Genomic DNA, 17,414 nt, shown 5'->3' on the forward strand with positions numbered 1-17,414 from the left:
AGTGATGATAAGGGGCAGTAAGTAATGCCTGCAGTAGCAGTCAACATGTGGGTCTGTCTTATAAACTATAGACACACTCCCCAAGAAGGATTCATCAGGCCTGGATGACCAGGTGGAATCCTGAATTGTGCAATTCTGTTCGTAAAGGTTATATTAGGCTACAGAAACACAAACAAGAGCTTGCCAAGACCAATAAACACACGCTAGAGCATAACAAAATGATTTCCTACAGGCAACAGGGCAATTCAATAACTTCAGTTTGAGAAATAAACCATTGGTTTAGATTTACTCAAGTTCTTTCTAAACAATTTCTGGCTGATTTGCTAATGCTTTCCCATAGGAAAGAAAAACCATTAAGGAGCTCTGTTTAATCTGGGTTGTTTTCTGCTTCTCTGATTTGCCATATGAAATGCAATTTGCTATTAATAGTCTGAGGTTTCACATGCACACAGTTTGTAAGAGGAGCATCTGAGAAGTTACCAATTAAAAGAAATGTAACTATAAACTCCTTTTAGACTCCTGGGTTTAAAAAAAGAGCATCCTTTGAGCAACACTTCTTTTTATGCGAAATTCACAGCATGTCTCATGTTTGTCTTCAGCTTGTTTCTCACGCCACAGAGGACCAGAATGAGGCTCAAGAATGAGGAGGGCTGAATTCCCTCCGCATTATTATGTCTTGCAAAATCTTCAATATTTATTACTATAAATATTTTTATACATCAGATATGGTAAAAAGAAATAAATCACCAAATCTGGATTTCAAAAATTCTTGCAAGATTAACATCAAATGATAAGACAGGTTTGGTCAAGAGTCTTTTGACAGCTACATTAATTAGAGAAAACTGAATCCTCGTTATCCTCATCTATAAACCAACAATTGACAAGTTAGATTTGGTAAGATTTCAGAGTGTGCACTTAAGAAATAACATTTGATAAGCTCTTTTTCATTATTTACCAGGAATAGTGCATCTAGAACAAGTATAAACTCAAAATATAAAAATAAAGATAAAGAGATAAAAATACATAAAGATAAAAATAAAACAGCTGCAAAAAAAAAAAGCCATCCATTTGTGATCCCTACCTGATCCAAGTTTGCATTTATGTAAAATATGTAAACTTCTACTAGGCTATAACTTGCAAGTGACATAAAAATAACTCTTAAACGCGAACCACTTTCACAATTTTCCTCAAAAGACCTGGCTGGCTGACGTAAATTGAGGGTTTCCCTGTCTGATTTGCCTTAGCTTGGTGCTCCTTTGCTTTGATCTCGGAGAGGGATTCCCTCATGTTCATTCAAAGCAAACTGCAGATTGGGGACAGCCGAGATCTGAGGTGTGATTGCGACAAATAAATCCACCCACGAAACATGTCCCAAGGGTGGAGATTTTCAAAAGCAGCATGACACACAACCCACTCTTTCAACACAACCCCGATCTCAATAGAAGTTCTTTGAATAATATATAAAGTCATGAGTTTTACCATACTGAATCAACCGACACTATAGGCCTTTAGTATGTTTTGGCGGTAAACACAGCCATGCTGATATTCATACAGACAGCATGATTTAGAGTGTGACATTTCTTTTATACTGTTTAATAAACAAGAAGCTAATACTGAGTAACATACAGCCAATGCAATGAAAATAGTTCCAAACAAAGCCACAGCCAAATTAAACCATCGAGTGTCTCCGAACAACACAGAACAGTGGTTTTGTTCCTGAACAATTCAGAGTTTATGAAGGAATTGGATGAATGAATGATTCAATGACTCAATCGTGATGGCTCAAAGACACATCTCTAGTTCCTGAAAGGATCGTGTTTGAGCAAATCGGGCTGCATCCGAAATCGCAAACTTGAGGAAAAGTGAGGAAACCCATTGCCTTAAATTATTAAGTAAATAAACCTCAAGCGTAATTGAAAACAATTAAGTTTGGAATTGTGGAATGTGGAAAAGTCAAGTACACATAACTTAATTTCCAATAATGCATGACGTTTACTTAATAATTTTAAGGCAACGGGTTTCCTCGCTTTTTTTAAGTTAAGTCTACTGATCACTTTAAAAGTGACATGTGAAAAAGAGTATGTGACAAAAGTATGTCCGAATTCGCAGTGCTCAAAAAAGAGTATACAGGCAACGTGAAACAGACAAGCATTATTTAGAGTTATTTATACAGTGGAAGTCACAGTGCAGAGCACTTTTGGAATACGGTAGGAACTAACTTTTGTATAAAGCAACACGCTCTCACTGTAAAAAGTGAACAGTTGGATCAACTTAAAAAAATTACTTCAATTGGTAACACCTAAAGAAATTAAGTTTTCTCAACTTAAATTATCACATTTTTCCACGATAAAACGTGATAATTTAAGTTGAGAAAACTTAATTTCTTTAGGTGTTAACAATTGAAGTATTTTTTTTAAGTTTATCCAACTGTTCACTTTTTACACCTGTCTAGTTCGCTTTATAGAATTATGTGGCCTTATATAAACTTTCAGAAACACACCGCCAGGAGTTGGTTCAAAATCGAATTCATTTTCAGCCTGCCCTCAGCTGGAAGGAAACTCTTGGCCATAATTTATGGGTGGTATGTATTATAAATTCAAAGTTAACCTTAAGTCTTATCTTTACAGATTAAGTTCCTGGTTTCTTAAGGTCTTATAAAATAAATCTCAGTAAAAATCTTTAGCTTATATTTTGTGCTGTTTTAACCAGTCCATGAAAGTGGTTTTCCCTGTCATTTTTTGATCTAGGAGGCAGAGTGAGTGCACATATTTCTCTTTTGGTAAACCTTCTCTATTTTGATGCTCAGATCACTTACACATTCAATATAACAATTTTCCTGACAGCCTCCATTAAGTCTTCTCATCCCTGGCCTTTTCTCACGTCACAATCCATACAAATGCTTTCATGTAAATATTTCTCATTCTAACTCAGCAAAAGATGCTCATTTGTAGTCCAAATATTTGAATGAATCAGCTTTTGGACATCACAGAGGAATTTGCTGCACAGAGTGCATGAGGCTCTTCATCACATGATTGCCTGATATGTCTTTTCTCTGATGACTTTTAGGGAGTTGTGCACAGATGACCTTAAAGTCTTCCCGAGGGGGGTATAAAAATTACTCACACAGAGTGATTTCAGCTTTCACTGTTGCAGTCTTTCTCAAAAGATTTAGGTGTAGCATAAGAGACGTATTAGTCTTGCTAAATAGACATGCACATTTTTTTGTCTTGTCCTCTGTGGTGTCCACCTGTCTGTGAGTGCTGCATGCTCCTGATGTCAACTTAAAATGATTGAACCCTTTAACTATTTTCTTAACCGCGTGGGAGTTTTTATGTAGTTTGTTAGCAGACGGTAAAGTGTAAATCAAGTGTAAATTATTTAAATCACTGGATTTATACGATATGCCAGCATTCTTATTTTATTAAAGTTCAATACATCATCAATCCGGCTTCCAAAACGAGTTTTTGTCTTACCCTAAATTCACTATGCTAAGCATAGGCTATAAGTGTTTATGTTTTAGACGGGATGGGATGGTTTTCGTAGGAAATTGCGTACACGCGTTACTCGCCCGCGCGTGTCTCGTCATATCCGTAAATAGAGAAAACTTAAAACAAGTAATAAAAATTCAGTGAGTGTTTTAGCGCAATTTTCTGACGTCATGGGATCACAACACTAAGAGATAGTAAATCTCTTCCTGGATTTTTTTTGTGCGTTCCCGATATTAGACCTTCCTTAACATAATGCCGAAAACCCGAAGTCATAGTCTGGTTAAGGAGTAGATAGAAGTGCAAGATTGGTGCGCACAGACAGAACAGAAATCATGAGTTAACAATCGCAATTTTGTCCGGTGGAAAATTGCACACACACAAAAAAAAAACGCTGAACAGATTAGAGTGTGTTGGCAAAAAAAGAAAATAAAAAAGACCGCGACAGAGCTCATAATAAAATGAGAATCAACATTGGCTTGTCTTGTCTGAGATTGCGAGAACTGGTGGATTAGAAATGTTGTAAAGGCGACGTGGAGATTTTTATTATTAAAAGGTCAGTGAGGTCTTTATTGAACTGATAAATTGCCATATGTAGTTCTCTAACAGAGTTCAAGTATTATCTATTGTGAATGGTCATTTCATTTTGGTTGTTGTAGCGCTGTGCTGGAATTTATTTTAAATGAAGTAGCCTACCGTTAGCCTGGCAAGCCAGACTTATATCAAGATGTTAGGTCTGGCAACTCACCATAGCTTCAACCAACCAGAGCGTTTTCCCAACAGCGGAGCTAACGTTAGTTGATAGATTCAACTTTTGAATCTGGCCGGCAAAACTACGAACACATCTTCCTTTTTTAAGAATGACTTAAGTGCCGTTCTTTGCTCTTTTCTCAAAGAAAAACTTAACTCCAAGTCCTCCAGAGTCGCGGCCAAAGCCGTTCGCCAGAAGCAGCAACTCTTCTTTGTTTTCAAGTAGCAGGGAACCGTCGCAACTCTGTCATCATTATGTTAAGCCCACCCCGCCTACTCTATACACGATGTGATTGGCCTGACCCAATTTAGGTTTTTACAGCTCCTAAAGTCAATGGAGAGTTGCTAGACTACCCTAGCAACCGCTAGGAGTTGCCGCTAGGGTGCGTCTAGATTTCTAGGCTAGCCTACCGTGTCTATTAAGGGTAAAGCTTCAGTGACATCTTCAGCTGTAGTTAGCTTGAGATCCTTTCCATCTAAACTGGTTATATCTCTTAAGCTTAGTAGTGAATGTTTTATGAGCAGTAGTAGGATAATCTCTCTCTCTCTCTTTAGTTATGAGAAAGAACCATGTTCATCCGCACAGTCATGTCAAGCTGAAGCACAACCAAAACAATGTTCTTCCGCAAAATGCATGCAGTTTTGTTTTTTAACCGCTAGAGGGCCAAAAGCTAGTCCTACATCGTGTACCTTTAAAACAGTAGACGTTTTGGAAATAATTGAAAATGCCAATCGTATTGAGTATATTTTGATTAAAATATAAACTGGATTTAAAAGCAAATTCATAGCAAAAAAAAAAAAAAGTTGTGATCTTCATGCTTCATATTTGTGAATAGACCTTTTGAATCATAAAATTGAAAAGCACTCACTGTAAAAAACATGCAGATAGCAATAGATTTCTCTCCAGAAACTCCAGTTTCACTCACCAGAGCTTTCATTCATCACAGTGTGTTTGCCAACAAAGAAGTGATAATGTGTTATCTCAACAGCAGCGGGGATGGAATTTGGAAATCTAGAAGCTCCTGACACCTGCAATCAAAATATATTGATTTTGGCTGCACACTCTCATGTACGTGTGATTCTTCAGGTAGTGATTTGACATCCGCCAGGTTTATGTTTCCACTATGCATCTTAAGTAATCTCAGCTCAGAGCTTAAAAAAGGTAAAATGCAAAAGTGTCTAGTTTAACATCTGTCATTAAAGCTTATGGCAAGGCAAAGTGTGTGTAATGACACTAATGGTCTTTAGCTAATGCCATCGTAAAGCTTTCGAAATCCTTGTAAGCTTTCAAAATCCTTAGCAAAGGTATTGTTATCGCTTACTGAGTTTTTTTACCTGCTCATAGAGAGTTTAATAGAAAAGAATAGAATGGTAATATTTATTTGCAACAGCGGTAGGCCTATTTCAAGAAAAATAGGAAACAACTAGTGAACACCATGAGGACATAATTAACAGAACAGATCATTTCCCAACAGGTCTGATGAAGGTAAGGGACATTATTAATTGCCAGGTAATTTTTGTGCCGTGGAAAGTATGCGTGTCTACGCTTAGTACGCTGTTCATTTTCTCTGTTAGCTTCATAAGGATATCCTATCAGACCGGAGCTCAGTTAGTCTCTCAGTACATCATTAATAAATTATCAAAAGGAATTCCTTCTTTTATTTAGGCCATCCAACTTTAATATCAAAGGGAAATATTAACAGATGACAAAGTATCAGTGTGAGCTTAGAAAGTAACTACAGAATGAATCTTAAAATCACACAGTGCTTATTGAAATTGAGTTATAAAACTATTCATTTTTCGACATCTGGATATAATATAATATAATATAATATAATATAATATAATATAATATAATATAATATAATATAATATAATATAATATAATATAATATAATATAATATAATATAATATAATATAATGTGTGTGTGTGTATATATATTATACATTATATAAAAGCTTCTTATATATGCCACACTTGTATAGAAAGTAATTTGTGTGGTATAAGCCCTCAAATCAACAGCACAGTGCTGTATAAAGATCCTGTGAAATTACTCTTCAAGTGAAGTCGTGTTTTACTAAGGATTTCGGGGGTTTTTAAGAAGGATTTTTGAGCTTCTAAAAAGACAGATGAGAATAAAAATGTATGAATTTGTAATCCTATATAAACAATTACCACATAGTTTGTCTTCAAACCGCTCAATCCTTCCTCTGTCAGCTGAGGCTTTCACTTTGAAGACTGTTCACAAGCCTCAACATAGAAAAGTTTTATTCCATCAACACCACATTGAATCTCTGTAGCTGTTACTAAGGCAAAGCATCAGAGACTGCTAATGATTACAGGAATTGTTCACCCTAAAACTCAAATTCTGTCATCGTTTACCCACCATCATGTCATTCCAATCCTGTAAGCCGTTTTATTTTATTTGTAACACCTGTGCAAAACACTGAGGGAATTTGAAAGAATCTCCAAATTTATTTTTGGCCGAACTATTCCTTGAAGATTAAATCCGTTTATGCATTCTGCTCCTGAATGAGTCATTTCAGAACTGTCTCTGCTTGCTTGGTCTCTAAGGTTACCAACGACAAACCACATGCATCCAGAGATGGGATAATAGTTTTGCTGTATACATGAGACATGTTCTCACATCTATTTCCCAACAGGAACACAACAAATGTTCATGAGTTCAGGTTCCTCATACCATGGAATCAAATTGCTTTGAATCAAAATGCTTTGAGATAAAAGAAGGAAATGATATACTATATGAAAACATAACTTTCAGAAGAACTCAAAACGTTCTCTCCAGTAAAAAAAAATAAAAATAAAAAATAGAAGTCCAATCATCAAAACTAGCACCATAACCAAATTCAATTATGAATGTTTCTGGCACACACAAAAAAGAAAAAGGAAAATATGATTTGACACGTTTTAATCGTGTCTGCTGGCTTTACATGAAGCACAGATATTTCAAGAACACCCCTGCTACTTTTTTAAGTGGGACTTCTCGTTGATGCTAACTAATCATAACATGTGCTATAATGTATTACTGTTATTTGACTGTTTGCACATGCTATTTATGGATGCATGTTAATAGTCCAAGAAAAAAAAACTGACAAATAAACTGAGCTGTTCCCTTACAAAAAAGGTTGCAGAATCCAGGAACATTGAGAAAAATAAAATCATACATTTAACTGATAATAAGACATTAGAAATAATATCAGTCCACATATACAACCTCAATCAAGTCATTTTCTATGAATTCTCAGGTGATAGGATGTCTGATGAAAACTTTTTTTGTTCATATTCATACTGTGAAAAAGTGTCTATGACTATAAGGAAGGGTTGAGGAGAGTAATGCAAGACATGGTCTCTAGAGGTCAAGGGTTGTCTGGTTAGCATGGTCCAATTAGCCCCTGCTGGTAGATGATGTAACTACACCAACACATCCTTATCCATTGATGGCCATTCAAAAGTTTGGGGTTGAAAGAAATTAATACTTATTTTCAGCATAGATGCATTAAATTCATCAAAAGTGACAGTGAAGATATTTATAATGTTACAAAAGATTTATATTTCAAATAAATGCTGTTCTATTCATCAAAGAATCTTGAAAAAAAAGTATCACAAATTATAAAATATTAAGCAGGAAAACTCAGCAATGATAAAAACTTGAAATGTTTCTTGAGCACAAACTCAGTGTGAATCAGCAAAGATTCAAAGTAATGATGCTGAAAATTTTGCTTTGCCCTCACAGCAATAAATTATATTTTAAAGTATATTAAAATATAAAATAGTTATTTTAAATTGTAATCATTTTTTTCACAATATTACTGTTTTCACAGTATTTTTGATTAAATAAATACAGCCTTGGTGAGCATAAGAGGCTCCCCAAATTTGAACCACCCCAAATTTGAATGGTGGTTTATTTGTCTGACCAATAAAACTCTTTAGTACTATAAATGATCTATACCGACCTGAGTAGACCAGTTATTAAGTGTAGCATGGCACTGGAAATACAGCAGTTATCTAACCAAGTTCACTGACTGACTCAGCAGTTTTACACTGTAAAAAACTCCCGACAAGTCTCGGAACGCCTGGAAAAACTGGAATCATCAGGTATATGGCCGTGTATGGACAGCTGCTTTGGCTTTCAGTCAATACCAAACATATGGTGCTGACGTGACAACGAACAGACGTAATTAATCACGCAAACATATCAAAACTGCTGTCAAAGTTGTCAATGATATCAGATATGGCAAAGAGGTCAGCAGGGATTAAGGCTGTGGACAGGGAACTGGCATGAGCCAAGATTAATGAGTTAACGACTGAAAGAAGATCAGTGGATTTTAGGATCAGTGGCTGAATGTGTAGGCTGGACTGTGCAGTGCATATTTGGATACGGGTCGACATGGCTGATGTCATGCCAAGCACTGAATTATGACCGATCTGGAGCGCTTATTATGTGATAGTAGATGTATAGGGATCACAGCAGTTACTAGTTTGAGAGGGCAGGATCTATTGACTGTTAAGAAAGAGTCTGATGACGGATTGTTCTGAAGAGAGGCAGGGAGGAGATAAAGGCTACACTTGAGAGGCTTAGTGTCGCTGTTTATGCTGTGTCAAGCATGTGCTGCATAAAGTAGGCCTACTACTTAATTCTCTTGCATTGATTTAATGAAACGGTTTTCGTATGAAAATGAAAATATGTTTAAGCACATACGGATAGCAGTTGTAATTCTTACAGTATATAGTTAAATCAAATTTCTTTGAACTTTTTTGTGGGTTTAAAGTGAGTTTAGAGTTTAAAGTTTCTATATTTCTGTGCGGTAGACCCATGTATGCATATCGACCTATAGGGGGCGATATGCATATACATATACCTTTTATATTCTCTGAGAATATATCTTGTGAAATGTTCCAAGAAAATCAAAAGTCAAATATAGAGCTGTGTTCTTAGTTGCCATATTTATACTGTGAAAGGTTGTTATTACAGTATTTGTTGGCCAAACAATATATTGATATTTTTGCATTGAGCGTATTGTATTAACTGAGCTTGAAAATATTTTAAATAGTCTATAATATGCAGTGTTGAGGAAAGTTACTTTTAAAAGTAATGAATACAATATTGAGTTACTCACTAAAAAGTAACTAATTGTGTTACTTAGTTACTTTATATGGAAAGTATTGGGTTACATTACTGGAGCTAAGATGGGAGGAAAGGAAACGAGGATGCACAAATTAGAAATAAGAAGCACCCAATGGAACCGCATACTGCCATACTACTCTTTACGGTAATACTGCCATAATGTAAAATTTGCAAGAATATTCTGGTATGAGTTTAAAAATGAAACATAAATGTGATGTTTATCTAAAATCATTTTTGCTTATTACTATGGTTGAATAAGATCATTAAAGGTCAGCAGCAAATACATTATTGCTTAATAAAGTGAGAATAAATGCATAAAGTATATTTGTGTAATTGAACATATTTAAATAATGTACTGTTTTCACTGTTTTTATTCATTTTGAGGAATACCGAATAATACATGCTCGCATTTAGTTCAGAAGTCCAACCATCATGTTTACACAGCCTCTGCACTTCACGATTTGTCTCAACATGGGGACAAGAGAGGTGTCAATCAATGCATGGGTAAACAAAGTAATTCGGATGTTTTGTTGTAAATTTAAAAGCAATGCCTTACTTTACTTGAAAAAAGTAATCTGATTGCATAACTCACGTTACTTGTCATGTCTCACCCCCAATGTCAGATTCCCATTGTCAAAACTACCATAGGCCGTTATTGGGGCATGGTCCCACAAAAGGTTAAATATGTTAAATTAACTGTTATCTTTTTTTTTTCTTGGTGGAAAAGACTTTAAAACTTGACTGTTGCTGGAGTCTTTATCCTCTACTCTCTAGGTAAACTTAAAAAAATAACTAACAACTAGAACAATTCACCTTTAAACCAAAGAAAATATTTGCAGATCTGACATTTGAGTCAAATCTTGTTGTTTCAGGGTCTCTGAATACGCAGAATACAACACACGTGTAGAAACCGTGGGCGACAACTTGCCACTACTTGAGCTGTTATCTTAGTTGCACCCGCTCATGTGGTGTATCATATCAGGTTTATTAAGTCATTCAGATAACTACGGGCAGCTTTGAAGAACGTTTTAACCACAGATGATAAAATAAGGGATGCAGGAACATTTTATGCACAAGTACAGTATGGATAAATTGTGAAGAGAGAAGAGGATGGGGAAAAGAGAAGGTGGGGCAGAAAAACAGACTACAGGACTGAAAGAAAGAGAGAGGGTCTGTGGGTGATAAAGGAAATGGAACGAAGGCTATTAAAAAAGGAAACAATAAATGATTTACATGGCACAAAGACAGCAACAACTGTGTGATGGCCACGGATGTGAGAGTGAGTAGCTACACTCCACTACTCTATAAGATTGTTTTCATCATTATTTTATAACTTTATATGTTTTGTTTTCATTCATTTAACTTGTCACAATAATTTCTGCAATTTCTACTGTTCTGAGTGCATAACTGCATGCTGTCACTTTGGAACAACTTTAAATTTACCTAACATTAATGAAAGCAATTTGCATTTACTTTTTATCCAAATCGACTTATAAATTAGGAACATCATAAGCAATTTATCAAGTATTAAGTAATTTAAAGTAAAATTTTCAAGTTTAGTGGGTTTTTTGGACAAGGGAACCTTATATGTGACCACAGTCACATGGGTAAATTTTTTGGATGTCTACATCATCTGAATAAATAAGCTTTCCATTGTTGTATGTTAGGACAGGACAAGATTTGGCCGAGATACAACTATTTGAAAATTGGAATCTGAGGGTGCAAAAAAAATCGAAACACTGAGAAAATCACCTTTAAAGTTGTCTATTTATGTTAGCGATAGTGCTGCATTCACTCACAAAAATAAATGTTTTATATATTTACGATAGGAAATTTACAAAATATCTAATATACATGGAACATGATCTTTACTTAATAATGCTTTTTCATATATTTCACCTGCTTCATGATCAAGTTAGTTTACACAAAAAGTTAAAATGATAATAATTATAATTCTGTTATTATCTTTTTCTTTTTTATGCTTCATGTTTTTGTCAATACAGACAGACGCGTGCACACACACACACACACACACACACACACACACACACACACACACACACACACACAGGGTGTGCGGTTTCGCTATCGGGGACTCTCCATAGACATAATGGGGTTTTGTACTGTACAAACTGTAGCCCTATATTCTATCCTGTTACCATGCCACTAACCCTATCCATCACAGAAAACTTTCTGCAGTTTTACATTTAAAAAAAAAAAAAAAAAAAAAAAAAACTCGTTCTGTAATATTTATTAACTTGTTTCCTCATGGAGACCTCAATTTAGGTCTCCACGGTGACACGAGTCCCCATGAATCAGTGTGCATTCAGGTTAAAGTCCCCACCTGGACAGAAAAACATGTACGCACACACACACATACACATATAATAAATCTTTTTTTCTTCTTCCACAGAAGTCATACAGGTGTGGAACGACATGAGGACGAGTAAATGATGACAGAATTTTCAGTTGCTGAGTGAACTGAATCTCAGTAGTTTCAACTTGTGCACATTTCATAACACTTATCATTCAAATTAACGCATTCACACTGTGTGGCACTGTTGAGCTGTGTCTCAACACTGCATCACGTTATCCCAGATTAATCCATGCAACATGGTTAATAATAATTCCCAAGGTATGTAATCCTGATTATCATCAGCTATGGACATGGAAGCGCACGGCAGAATGGTGTGCAACTCGCATTTGAAGCGTTTGAGAGCCAAAGAGGAGGGGAATGAAATATGAGTTATTTTTTTTTTCTATACTCAAAGGGAGTGGTAAAATGTCGAGATTGAGAACGAAACCAATATTGGAGAAGGCCTCAGTCTTCTCATAGACGCTGCTGTGGATAGTCTCCAGGAGATTATGCCTTCCCACTCAAGCTCTTACCATGATGGTTTCTGATGATAATTTGCGCTGAAATACAAAACCGCAGCATCATCTTCGGGGAAACTTTAAAGATAAAGGAGCCAAGAAGCACCGCGCGCACATAGTGTCATTTAATAAGAAGATACAACGAGGCATTAGGACAGAGAAAGCACTTCTGGTGAGAATCTTTCCACTCGTGCCAAATTGGACCACCGGAAGATGCGCGTTACGAGACGGTGATCCAACGAAATTAAAATGCATTTTTTAAGGAGTGCTCTTAACGCGTTTCTAATTAAAGACATGCCGGGGTAATCCACATGGGACAGCTTACGTCTGCAACTGACAATAAAAAGTGAGGAACCCATGCCGGATGATCTGAAGCAACTTTACGCACCGGAGGGGGAAAATAAATAAATTAAAAGCGGCGGACTTTCGTCAATTTCCACCCACTTCGAGTCAACACGATCAACAGATGACCACGGCTGTCTTTAAACATATAAAAGAGACTCGCTCTCCTTGTGTCATGGTGCGCTAGAAGCTCTGGAAGTACCTTTGGAGAGGCGACGCAAGCGGAGTCTATTTGATGTGCTTTGCGTTAACATTATTAAACCCACGGGAAGGCCGTCGAACAAGTGTAAACTAAATCTGCATTGAAGAAAAACAGGTAATTTGTTACTTTACCAAACAAACACGTGTTCCCGAAGCGCCTTTGCGCAAGAGCGTTCGTGCGTAAAAGTGGAGAAAACTTGGGATTCTTGAGTGAATCTGTGATGCTATGATTGTTTAGAAATATTGAACAGTAACTGAAGCTCCACTAACTTGTTTTTAAGTGAATCGAGAACTTTATTTATTACATGTTACAACTTCAGAATAAGTGAAGAGATTGTGTACTACTTCTTTTAGCTGGATATTATCAAATTATTGACAAACTATGGGTAGTTGACATAAATTCTACTGGGATGTTAACGTTTCCTGCTATACTTTATTTAAAACTGTTTTAAACTGCTTTTTGGTAATTATTTTATCATTATGCATGCAGTTTGTTTGATCTCATTTTCATTTAAAGTTTTTGGAATACATTTGATTTAAAAAAAATTGTTTCAAATAGTGAAAAATTTAAAGACGTATGCATTCTTATTCTTTTAAACCAAATTATGTGTCAGCTATCCATTCATGGCATGTTTTAAGCAATTTAATATGTATCAATTAATCAAGTGGGCGCCAGGGAACTGAAATGATGATGGTGTGTTTGCAGGTCTATAAGAGGCAGGTCTACGCAGGGCAGAGGGGCTCTCTTTGCCCACCTTTCAGCATGAGTGCAGTGCGCACACCTGTCTTCATAGGGCTCCTTTTGCTGATCCTCACCGCCGGCTACTGCAAACCGAAAGACAGGGATGACACAAGTCTGCTGGACCTCCTGATGGACAGAGTGAGACAGGCACGGGAGCATCACAGCGAGGGAAACACACAGCAACCCCCCAAGATCATCGAGCATTCGGTGGAAACAAAAGACGTTAACAAAGTTACAAAGTCATATCAGCATGAACGCATTCTTGGTAAGCATCATCACATTCACTGACTGACTGTGTTTGGATAATGAGAGCATTGTAGTCCATACTTGACCTGATCTGTTATGTGGCATTTCATATTCTGTGGCCAATAAATATAAATAATCACATTTTTGTACAGTAATTTCTGACCTGAGTAATTCCTCCCCTTTTAACAGAGGTCTTTCCGAGAGATCTTCGACAGAAGGAGAGATTTTTAAAACATTTAACAGGTGAGCAAATGCCAGTATCTCTGTGCACTTTCCTCATTATCTTTGTGAATTGACAGCAATTTAAAATCTGTCTTTTTGTATTTTTTGCAGGGCCGCTTTATTTTAGCCCCAAATGCAGCAAACACTTTTATAAACTCTATCATAATACCAGGGACTGCACAATACCAGCCTGTAAGTGCCATTTCATTAAATACATTTAAATTATTTCAGAAGCTATGTGACGTATTGATCAGAAATATATAATTTTAATGATTGTTCTTAAATGTTTTGCCATTTATTCAGGTGAATGATTAAGCATGCACAAGGTACTGGTCTTCACGATAGTTTCTATGTCAAATTAAAAGTCTGTCTTGTCTTTTTCTAGATTATAAAAGATGTGCCCGGCTTCTTACAAGACTAGCAGGGAGTCAGCGGTGCACAGAGGGATAGATGTCGCAGGTGAATAGTTAACATAATAGTTAACATAATGTATGTTATGGTAAACTTGTTTCCGCTATTAGTGCTAAAATGTTTGTCATGAAAGTATTTACCCAGAACACACACTAAGTGATCGAATGTCTAGCCGTTATCTTCAAGGACACAATCATCCCAACATTCTCGCTACCACATTCTAAAAAAGGACCTTGATAGACAGTTTCTGGTTACACATACACACACACAATGCGTAATCTACGCACAGAAGTACACTTAAACAGAATTCTACAGGAGAAATATTACACCTAACTGTATTATGACCTTTCTAATATTACGGAGCTCCCACCCAGAATAGCTTTTACTTCACCTGTTTGGAATGAAAGGGGTTTTATATTTTAGTTAAAAGGCTGTTCTGGTGGAGTTTTAAGTGCAGAGGTTCTCAGACTGTGGATGATCTATGAAGATTCCAAGTGGCTGATAGAAATAGACAGAGATATAAGTAGATTGTATCAATTCAAAATGAATGAACTAACTTCTTAGCTAGTGAATAGTTTGCTCATGTAAGTGCCTGTGTAGTTCATTTAAACTAAAGATAATTTGAGCAATACTTAAAATAGGTAATTCAAAGTTTAAGTATACTTTATTGTCCCTGAAGGGACAACAAATAACATCCCAAAAGCATCAAACATTACACAGACACACATGGTACATATAATAACATTTAACCAAGCTAAACTATACCGGTAAAGTACTTAATTGGCATATTGGGATGCTGTATCTTCTCCCCCATATTTGGATGATTTTTTTGTTTAGCTGTTGAACTTGTGATCTTCAACCTAAAAAAAATACAGTACTGCTCCACTAATTGAACACACAAAAAAAAAAACATCAGAAAAGTGTAAGCGGGTCAAACTGTGGCACCAGTACATTTGTCAAAGAAAGTACACGAATATAATCGGGGATTATGTTCTCAATTGACTGTAAATGGCATGTTAACTATTTGAAGTGAAGTACCACACTTATGGACAATGGCCTTTTTTCTTAATGGCACCGCTTTAGTTCTCAGTGTAACATTAAACCTTCAGTCCTTTCACCATCTGTGTTGCACAATTTGCTCTTATGTGTGGCTTTGTATCCAAACTAGTGAGGTTTATTTTAGATTGTTTTTCATCCTCTGCCTTGTAAAAACTAATTATAGTGTATATTGCATATATGTATATATATATATATATATATGTATATATATATATATATATATATATATATATATATATATATATATATATATATATATACATATATATATATATATATATATATATATATATATATATATATACATATATATATATATATATATAATTGTGTTGTATTTATTATTACTAATGCCCCCATTTACATTTGCATGCAGTAGTCCAGCTCTCATATGTATTATAGTACGTACAGACGTTGTGTTTCACTTGTTTTTAAAGCTTTTGAAGTTATTTTTTGTTTATGCCGATCATTGTTTCATTTTACAGATTTCAACAGACCTGAAGAAGTAAAGAGAACCAAGAAAAGTGCCTTGGAGAAAAACAGGGAAATTAAATTAATTCAGAACAATCATATTTATCACATAAACATAGCTATTTTTGCAATGAAATGGAACTCCTCTTTTGACCTTTTTCTTATCACATACAGCTCATCAGTCTTGTGAGTTGACAAGACTGATGTTAGAACCAAGTTTAATGGAAATGGTCATGGTGAAAATGAAGAAGACAATGTTTATGGGAAAAACCCCAAAAAATATGTCCTGCTGCCAAACCACAAACTCTGGGTGTCACTTTCGACCTCACATACATTATAAATTGAATTTGCCTTCACGGGTAGTTTTTGGTTGAAGAATAACTTAGATATTGTTTTGCTGATGTTCAAAGGTGGTTACTGGCTGAAAGAAGCCTTTGGTCCAATATTCCTGACAACCTCAAAGCCACATTCCTCAAAGCCAGAGCTAAATCCTTTGATTGAATTATGATTTGCATGATATTTTCTTGCCTTTTTTGTCTTTACAAGACATGTCTTGGCAGTAATTAATGCTACTGGTTGCAGTTTATTCTGTGAAAGAAATGAATTGCATTTTGCTAATATTGAATGTCTTATATTATGTATTTATACATTCAAGCTGTTAAATATTGCTATTGTCAAATGTATAAACATCTAAGTTAGAGTTCAGTTTGTAAATATTGTAAATATATACAGTAAATATATATAACATATGATCTTTAAATAAACATATTTGTTATATAATGTTTAAAGAGTGTTGACGGATGAATTTGAAGTTATTTATTCCAAATAAATGCTATTTGCTGCTTGTCATAGTTTCCCACTCCATTTTGGTGATAAATCCATCTTTGAGAGGTATGAGACCCATAAGGGTGTGGGAAAGCAGTACCCTGCTCTTAGCTGATGTCATAACAGCACATTTAAGCGACAGCCTTCTGAAATAATGTTTGCATTGGCATTCTACTCATGGAAAAAAGGCAAAAGAAAAACATTTCAAAAGGTAAAAAAAATGGGTAATTTTTATTTGTTAATCTGCAAATTTTATTACTGTCTGTTACTGAAATGCATAATTTCAGTCATTACAGCTATTTACAGTCCAATTTAACTTGTATGTTCACATCAACTATCCACACATCTCTCTCTCCCTCCCTCCCTCTCTCTCTCTCTCTCTCTCTCTCTCTCTCTCTCTCTCTCTCTATATATATATATATATGCGTGTGTACATATATTGCCATTGGACTGGTTTATGCGAACATATAAGACTATATATATACTGTGTGTGTGTGTGTGTGTGTGTGTGTGTGTGTGTGTGTGTGTGTGTGTGTGTGTGTGTGTGTGTGTTAAGTTTGGTATTGAGCAGCAGCCCATCAACTTGCCTTATGAGTTAATGTATATCATAATGTTCTCTATTAATGAACCATGATAAA

General features: G+C 35.6%; 1 protein-coding gene across 1 annotated transcript; it reads left to right on the forward strand.

The window, feature by feature from the left end:
* Nucleotides 1-12,155: 12,155 nt before the first annotated feature.
* Nucleotides 12,156-16,732, forward strand: alkal2b (ALK and LTK ligand 2b). The gene is made up of 6 exons (XM_081347589.1): nucleotides 12,156-12,915; nucleotides 13,507-13,807; nucleotides 13,978-14,031; nucleotides 14,122-14,202; nucleotides 14,396-14,469; nucleotides 15,966-16,732. The coding sequence occupies exons 2-5, from the start codon at nucleotides 13,564-13,566 to the stop codon at nucleotides 14,458-14,460; spliced, it is 444 nt and encodes a 147-aa protein (XP_081203715.1). The 5' UTR covers nucleotides 12,156-12,915; nucleotides 13,507-13,563; the 3' UTR covers nucleotides 14,461-14,469; nucleotides 15,966-16,732.
* The last annotated feature ends 682 nt before the right edge of the window (nucleotides 16,733-17,414 follow it).

Source organism: Scardinius erythrophthalmus (genome assembly GCF_964197995.2).
Source record: "Scardinius erythrophthalmus genome assembly, chromosome: 19".
NCBI lineage: Eukaryota > Metazoa > Chordata > Actinopteri > Cypriniformes > Leuciscidae > Scardinius > Scardinius erythrophthalmus.

Excerpts from the sequence above, each read along its gene's own strand:
- alkal2b (XM_081347589.1), top strand. The coding sequence starts at position 13,564 with ATGAGTGCAGTGCGCACACCTGTCTTCATAGGGCTCCTTTTGCTGATC. Across the intron at positions 13,808-13,977 it reads TCAGCATGAACGCATTCTTG|AGGTCTTTCCGAGAGATCTT; the intron begins GTAAGCATCATC and ends CCCTTTTAACAG. Across the intron at positions 14,032-14,121 it reads ATTTTTAAAACATTTAACAG|GGCCGCTTTATTTTAGCCCC; the intron begins GTGAGCAAATGC and ends TATTTTTTGCAG.